This window comes from Poecile atricapillus, chromosome 4 (assembly GCF_030490865.1).
Source record: "Poecile atricapillus isolate bPoeAtr1 chromosome 4, bPoeAtr1.hap1, whole genome shotgun sequence".
NCBI classification, from domain to species: domain Eukaryota; kingdom Metazoa; phylum Chordata; class Aves; order Passeriformes; family Paridae; genus Poecile; species Poecile atricapillus.
In genome coordinates this window covers 53,072,445-53,080,948 of record NC_081252.1, presented here as the reverse complement: position 1 = coordinate 53,080,948, position 8,504 = coordinate 53,072,445, and the positions used below count along the sequence as shown (strand labels likewise).

Here is an 8,504-nt window from a genome sequence, read left to right as displayed (position 1 = left end):
TTGTGGCTGGGATGAAATTAGTTTTCTTTATAGCACCTGTCATAATCCTGTATTTTAGATCTGCGTTAGGGTTAGGATTAGGATTTAGAGCAGCATAATCCTACCATTCCAGGTACACATTTGTTCCCTCCACACCTTTCTCTCTGGGCCACAGCTTCAGCCCAGAGCTGTCATTAGAGCAAGGGTTGAGACTCACGAAGTTTCCGGTTTCAGGGATGCTGTCACAGCAGGAGCTCTGTGCCAAAGGGAGAACAGCACTGCATCAACATTGCTCCATCCACATGCAAGGATGCTGCATATGCGTGTAAATCAACCCCTCTCAAGCACACTGCTATGGTAAAACTGAGCTAACTGCAGGATTTACCTCAGGCACGATTTAGTCTCAGGCAGGATTTATCCCCAGGCCAGCAGAGGTGCTTACAGTAAGTCAGCACAGTTATCTCAAACACCTTCTACTCCCTGTAGGGTAAATGCAAATGTGCAGTTACCAGGAGAATGGCGACATGTAGTAAATCCTGTGGCTCCAGCACCTGCACAACCATGTACATGCATCCTGCTGTCCTGGGCAGACAGCTAGGGACAATAATTGTTTGTTTTGGAGGTAGGGAGTAGGGGATTCCAGGAGGTTTCCAGGAATGGGTTTAGTAACCTTCTTTTGGGGAGCAAGTCATTATAAGAAAATGAAGAAAAGCATGTGTCTGAGGTGGTTGCTAGGCAGGTGAGGATACTGCAGAAGATGTGGACTTGGACTGCCTCAGGGCTTGGATTTTGGCAGGACAATAGGAAAATTATTTTCTAAAGAATAGTATACAGCCTCAGCTTCCATTTTGGGAGCTCTGCATTGTCTGAGGCCAGCTTTGCCTCCTTCACTACCTTACTTGTTATAGGTACTTTTGTTTGGAGATCCTCTGAACTCAGGAACAGGCCTTAATTGTAGGTCTAGTTCTTACATAAACCTTCAACTGAAATATGGTGAATACTGACACCAAGGGCAATATCTAAGAGAAAGCAATCTGCCAAAAGATCATATATGTGGCAAAGATTCCTCTATCCGCAGCTTCTAGATTAGACATCTGAGCAAAACCTTAACACTGTGAACAGTGTTGAACACCACAAGTACTATGATTGCAAGGTACCAGTCATTTTTCCAGGTGAGTATTTATTTTACTGCAATAATGGAAATTAATTGGGTTAAATGTGTTAGGCACATCTATCTTCTGCTCTGAAGAAAGATGGTCCAGAGACTTCCTTCATCTCTGCAATGAGATGGATGGGGACTGTCTATGACACAGCATTTACTTCTTACGCGACTTTCTGGAGACAGGCGTCTTTATGCAACAGTAGCAGCTTTAGAAGTTTGATGTTGTTACACTTACTCTTTATTTTAAAATTAGTGTTTTGATAGATTTGACAGATTCTTCCATAGAAACAGTTCTGCTATCACTTCCTGCATTCTGTACATGGTATTCAGAGCCTGAAATTACACTTGAACAACTGTTTGCAGTCTCTCTCAACAGCCTAGACACAGAAGCCATCCCAGGGATGGCTAACCTAGGAATCTAAGCACTGCCATGGCTGAGGCAGGCTGAAGTTCTAATGATCATTTGCTGCTGCACAATTCAGAAATAGGATTTTCTTGCCTTTTTTAGCCTTCTCTTCTGTAGGCTGCAAGATGAGTGTTTTGCTGTCCTCTCAGAGGAGCTGCATGCAGACTCTCCTGCATATCTGTCAGGGACCATTAGCATTAGACTTATTCATTCAAGCTGCTTTGATATCCTTGCATCTTAAAGTGCATTTGGAGTTCATCATAAAAAGAAAGATAGTCAAAGATGCCATATATAGAATTAATATTTTGGGCCAATTTTAATTTTCTTATAGGCATCAAAGACTGTTTTCAGCTACAGTAAATGGGGGGGGGGGGGGGGGAAAGCAGAAATAAATGATACTGTCATTTACTTTCCCCTGTCCTCCCCAGAAATCTTTGTTTTTGAACAGTATGTACTGCTCTTCCCTTTACTGTGATAGACTAAATCACAGGATCATGGGGTACTTCAGGAAGGGGTCTCAGGATTTCTCTAGACCAGTCTCCTGGTCAAGGTATTATCAGCTAAAAGATCAGAGAAAGTTGCTCAAGGTTTTATCCTGTCTGGAAACATCCCAGCTTAGGCCACAAAATACAAAGACTGCCTTACTATTCTGTTTCTTCTTCACTAAGTCTTGTTATAGGTAGAACTAGTATGAGACTGCATCTTGAACCGTTTATGGCCATATTTCAAAGATTAACTCTAGGTTTTTTTCCCAAGGAGTTCATGGTAAACTGAATAATGTTGATGAATAGGTCTCAGTTCAAAAATGCATGTATGCAACCACCTGATGTGAATGATTCCCCACTAAATTACAGTGCAATTGACCTAAAGTTAATTTAAATCTGCTTGAAATCAGGCAGGCACTTAGAAATTTTGCTGCGTTGGGGCCCAAATTGTTCTGAAACACGGTGAAAAACCAAAGGAAGAAAGTCATCAAAACCAAACAGACTGCAGACATTCAGCTGACTCTTTTGTTCAGTATTTGCATTGTTTGAAAGACAACTGTGAAGCATCTCGCTTGTCCACAAGGCTCCCGTCCGGCTGTTTACCAGTAAAATCTGAAAAGCTGTTGGGAGTCCACGTGATTAGTGCTGGTATTTTGAGCAGGTTGGTTTTGTTTCCTTGTTCTAGACATGTTCTAGTCCAAAGACATTGTGCACAGAAACTGTCAGGTCATGAATAAAAGATAAAAAGCCCGCTATTTTTTAACCAGCTTCACTAGACTGGTTCAAGGGTTGGTCCAAATGCAGAGATACAATCAGCACACAGGACACTTCCATGTCAGATTTATCATACTGGAAATTTAAAAAAAAGCGTTTAATGATTTTGTTGAATATCAAAACCATTGTATACTTTACGCAACATACACAGAACAGGGCCTGATGCTTAGGAGCTGCCAGGAACATAAATGTAGACATGGGTTTTCGGGATGCACGGAGCCCAAGGGCTGGGCTGATGGTGAAGAAACCTGTTGCCCTGGGTGATGCCAGCCGCTTGCCCACGCTGCCGGCCCGCTTCCAGCACTTTCTCCACGCCAACGTCAGAGGGCCGGGGTCCCCCGGCCGCGCCCCGCTCCCGCGGAGGGACCGGGCCCCGCATCCCCGGCCGGGCTCCCCCGGCCCCGCGGCCCTTCGGCCCCGCGCCCCCCCCGCGCTTCGGCCGTGCCTGCTCCTCCCTCTCCCCCCACCGCCGCGCCGAGTGGGCCAGCCCGCCCCTATATAAGAGCCGGGTGGGCGGCTCCGCGCCCCAGCGTCGCCAGCGGCTCGGCAGCGGAACTGCCGCGGGGGACATCGTCGTGCGTGGGGCACAGCCTGCCTTCTTCCCGGCTCCCGCCGCCCTGCAGCCATGGCCTGGCAGCCGATGGAGATCAACCCCGAGGTGCGCGAGGGGCGGCGGGGACAGGGCTGGGGCGGGTGGTGGGATGCCGGCTCTCACCGGCACTCACGCTTTTCCCCCCACGCATTGTCTTCCAGATGCTGAACAAAGTGAGTTGCCGCCGCCGGAGGAGCGCCGCGGGCGGGAGGGCGCCGCCCCTTCCCCCTCCATCCCTCGGCATCTCGCCCTGCCGGGGAGCGCCAGCCGCGGTGGTGGTAGCGCTGCGCGGGGCGCGGCCGCACCTGCGGAGCGGCTCCTGCCTCCGTCCCTCGGCATCCCGCCCGCCGGGGCGCGGAGCGGCTCCTGCCTCCGTCCCTCGGCATCCCGCCCGCCGGGGCGCGGAGCGGCTCCTGCCTCCGTCCCTCGGCATCCCGCCCGCCGGGGCGCGGAGCGGCTCCTGCCTCCGTCCCTCGGCATCCCGCCCGCCGGGGCGCGGAGCGGCTCCTGCCTCCGTCCCTCGGCATCCCGCCCGCCGGGGCGCGGAGCGGCTCCTGCCTCCGTCCCTCGGCATCCCGCCCGCCGGGGCGCGGGGCGCGGGGCGCGGCCGCACCTGTGGAGCGGCGCTGAGCGCGGGCGCGGCCGGCAGGTGGCGCGGCGGGGCCGCGCGTTGTGCTGTGTCACCGGGTGCGGCGGGGCTGGGGCGGCCGCACCCCGTGGGGACGGGCGTGGCGCGGCCGGGCCACCCGCTCTCTGTGCCCCGTGCAGGTGCTGTCCCGCCTCGGGGTGGGTCCTGGCTGGCGCTTCGTGGACGTACTGGGCTTCGAGGATGAAGCGCTGCGCGCCGTGCCGACACCGGCCTGCGCGCTGCTCCTGCTGTTCCCGCTCACTGAGCAGGTGGGTGTCTCCTCCCGCGCAGGGCAGCGCTGGCCGCTGTCTGGAGTGCCGCTGTCATCCACCCAAACATCAGGAGGTTGGACGTGGATGGGGCTTGGCACTGGCACGGTGTTTGCTTGGACCCAGCCTCCAAATAGCCTCAGCTGGGCTGAGCGACTAAACAAGGGCTCTCGTTCCATCCCAGTGTTCCTGTGAGATTTTGCTTTGTATATCAGACTGAGGGAAAAGAACCATGAGCGATCTTGAGTGTGAGGAATAGCACTTCCATTACCATGCTGAATCATTGGATCTGGAGAGGCCTACGTTACTTCTTCAATATATTAATGTATTCAGTCCACCTGATGCTAAGGAAGGTATTGAGAAGATGGGCTTTGAAATCAAATTTAATTAGCAAGTTCTTAAAATGAAGGATTATAACCTTTCAATAGCGATTTTACAGTTGTTTATGCATTGTGATGGGGAGGGGCTCGTGAAGGCAAATAATTCTAAAGGTTCAAAGGCCTATTGTGGAGACATGCTGAGTAACCGTGTTCAATGGACCAAAGCAGCTGGGAGAGGAAATAAAAAAGCCTATCCATTAGATTATTTCCCACCCCAAGCTATTTCCAGTGTATGGCTCAGATGGAGAACCTAGGAACAGTGCCTTTGGATATGGCTGAATCATGCAGGTAGTCCATTAAGTGTTGGTCTGAATCCAGTTCAGACATATGGTGCTTTACTTGCCACAAAGATTACTTTGTGAGTGAATCTTTGTTCAGTCCTAATACTGATTCTCCTGTACAACAACTTACATGTCCAGTGGTTTGGATAATACAAAGATAGGACTGTGATGAAATGCCTAAAATAGTTACATGTTTACAGCATGAGAACTTCAGGAAGCAACAGACTGAGAAAATAAAGGACCAGGAGATCAGTTCCAAAGTGTATTTCCTGAAGCAGACAGTCAGTAACTCCTGTGGGACAATTGGTCTGATCCATGCAGTTGCTAATAACAAAGACAAATTGAAGCTTGGTGAGTATGAATGTTCTGAAGTGCTTGAATTTCCATTTTTTTGACAGCAGATTCAATGGGTATGGGTTATTGGGAGACAGGGGCTTTCATGCGAGCCAAGTTAAGGCATGCTATACTGCTTCAGATGGTAAGTGGGTCTTCCAGCTCTTGAAGTGGGACATGTGGACTGCCTGAAACACAGAAGGGAATGTGCTTTGAATCGCTGCAGAGGTATTGTCCTAGTAAGCAATGCAAGAGGAAAAGGGCACTTAGTAGGACTGACCAAAGTCTGTCTGTAATTAGAAAGCACTGTGTTCAGGAGAAGTTATTGACCTTAAGCTTCTTGTCAATATATGAGATGGAGTTCTTCATGCTACTTATGTCCAATGGAAATCAATGTGCTCAGAGTAGCCTGTAAATCAGTCTAAAATACGTTTTCTTTTTTCTGGAGAAGTTGTAGAGATAAGGGTTTGTAAGGAGATGTTTCATACCAAGATAATAGTTTTGATGGTTTCTTTACTATCGAAAAATATTATTTTGTTGTTCAGAGACTAGACTGCAAAATACAGCTACCATTATTCCAAGAGAACTTGGACCCTTTCTGTGGTATGGGATTTCTTTTTATACAAAGGAAAATGTGTGGAAGTCAGAGTGAGCATTTAAGCAGTTTTGCTTTGTTCTTCTTAAAAAGGATTCACTGAAATAACACACTCCTGATGACTGAAGCAATAATGCAGCACATCTTTTATCTGCTAGTAGTGCAGTACTAAGATGCTTTTCAGTGCATCTTAGTACTGCTCTACTAATTTATGTTCTGGTAAACCAAAGCAAGCCTGTCATGAGCAAGAGCTAAGCATTTGAAGGCAGTGAGACAATTTCATCTACTCACATTCTGTTAGTTGTGTCCTTTCAGCTGGTACCTTTATTGAATTTCTTCAAAATGGGATTGAACATTTCTGCCAAATGTGCAGTGGGGAAATCAGAAAAGCTAAATCCCATTTGAAAATGATTTTCAAAACAAGCATCCACAGTATACTGAAGCACTCTTCCCTGAAACAACTCTGGTTGTTTGTGTAGATTGTTACTAGTATATTCTGGATAAATAAATACTTTAAGTTGTAGTTATAATGTGCTTATGGTGCAGATAGTAACAGGCTGAATGCAATGACTTGTAGCTAGAGCTAAAAGCATTGATCACTGTTGGCTGAATCTAAACTGTGACTGATGTTTTAGCTATACTGAATAAAATGTTTGATCATCTTGTGCAGAGGAGGGGTCTGCCCTGAAGAAATTTCTTGATGAAACAGCTGATTTGTCTCCTGAAGAAAGAGCTAAGCATTTGGCAAATAATAAGGTATATGAACTACAAAACCTGCTGACAGTTATCAGCACTCAGAGATGTAGTAATAACCTCTACCTGCTTTCTCTTAAGGCTATACAAGAAGTCCACAATTCTGTTGCGCAAGAAGGACAATGTCGGGTAAGATGTGAATGTGTAAAATCTTGGAAAAAGTGTTTAAAGAAGGTGGTAGAGCAACACCTATTTTTTGTCTGTCAGATAGCTGTTACAGTTCATGAGGAAGGAGAAATGAGTGACTCATGGGTGAATGCTTGTTCACCATTAGGATTTCTGGTGCTTGACCTTGTAGAAGTCTTGCCACAGACCTCTTCTGCTAAACTTAAGTTTTCTTAAGTTGTTTGCTTTCTTGTTGAAGTTTCTGCTGTTCTGTAATCGCAGACTGGGTTTGCAGTACTAGCTTCAGTCTAACAAATATATCTGATGGTGTCTCCTAAGGTGGAGGACAACAGTGTGAACTTCCATTTCATCCTTTTTGTCAACGTGGATGGACACCTGTACGAATTGGGTAAGGCCATGTGAACTCTGTAGTTGGACTACAGTGTTGGGGGCTCAAGCAAGATACTTTGTGCTAATTAAACTGTTTGCTGAGGCTCTCAGAGCCAAAACATAATTGGTATCTTCATCTGAAGATTTTAACGGATGATGGGGTACACTGAAGGCCTAAAGCATGTTGTCACTGGTGTAGCTGAGAACACTTTCCATCTCACTCAGAACTGTCAATAGTCTGACTTCCCAAGTATCATCATATATGTACTTGTCTGGGCCCACTACGCTCAGTTCTGCTAATTTAGAAGTATTTCTTTCACAGATGGCCGTATGCCATTTCCTGTAAACCATGGCACAAGCTCAGATGACTTGCTGTTGAAGGTAAGTCTTCTCCCTTGCTGCTCATTTCCCTGAAAACAAAGCATATAAAAAGCCTTATATAAAGGTGAGAAGTCTGCCTGTGGTGTATAGTGGCTGTACCTACTTGCTGTACGAGTCTGTGCTTAAATCTGCTAAGTTTATGACTACTAAAGGTATTGTCCCTAAGAGCTAGATACCTGTTCAGTGTATTTATTAGCTGCTGGCATAAGATTATGTAACTTAGTTGGTGGGACTCAGAGAGGAACTGCAAAGACTTGTTCTCTACAGGAAGTGTATTTGGTTAGTCTAAGCAGCTGTATTTTTTCATCCCCAAGGATTCTGCTAAGATCTGCAGACAATTTACAGAACGTGAAAAAGGAGAAGTTCGTTTTTCTGCTGTGGCTTTCTGCAAGTCTGCCTAAGACTCTGAAGAGATACAAGGAAAGCAGTTTAATAGCACACCAGTAAATGCAGTTTAAACTCCAGTGCTTCAGTACTTGTTCAACACAGCTGTTCTGGTAACTTAAATTATTTCCACCTTTTGCTATACACAGAAGCAACATCAGCTGAGCTTATGCTAAAGGATGAGCTCAAGTTTTAATGTGAACGGTTTGGACACATCAGATATCTTTAGACTCTTTTTTCACATGTTAAGTAGAAAATGCTTAACAGGGCTTGTTTGATCTGTGTTATGTTAATTGAGTTGTTGGTTGATATTTCCTTGTCCTTAATGAGAATAAAATGTTCTGCTGGAAGACTGAATGGACTAAAGTGATGACTAATTTTCTCCAAAAGAAGTTGTGCGGCATCCTCTCTAAGCTTTCTTTTCAAAAGACCCTCAAAGCTCTCCTCTGAGCAAAAATTTAAGGTTACCTCAGGGTAGCAGGGAAACTGCTCTTTCTAGTGTCCTGGAGTCTTCCAAGGATGGAGAAGCATCAGTATGTGTAACATGGAGCAGTGCTGCACTACCCTTCTAGTAAGGCTTTCCCTAGTGTCCAGTCTGAAACTCATA

The 8,504-nt window shown here is 46.6% G+C and overlaps 1 protein-coding gene across 1 annotated transcript; it reads left to right on the top strand.

Moving 5' to 3' along the window:
• Positions 1-3,116: 3,116 nt before the first annotated feature.
• UCHL1 (ubiquitin C-terminal hydrolase L1) lies at positions 3,117-8,251 on the top strand. The gene is made up of 9 exons (XM_058838932.1): positions 3,117-3,464; positions 3,560-3,571; positions 4,167-4,295; positions 5,157-5,307; positions 6,555-6,640; positions 6,719-6,766; positions 7,082-7,151; positions 7,455-7,513; positions 7,828-8,251. The coding sequence occupies exons 1-9, from the start codon at positions 3,432-3,434 to the stop codon at positions 7,912-7,914; spliced, it is 675 nt and encodes a 224-aa protein (XP_058694915.1). The 5' UTR covers positions 3,117-3,431; the 3' UTR covers positions 7,915-8,251.
• The last annotated feature ends 253 nt before the right edge of the window (positions 8,252-8,504 follow it).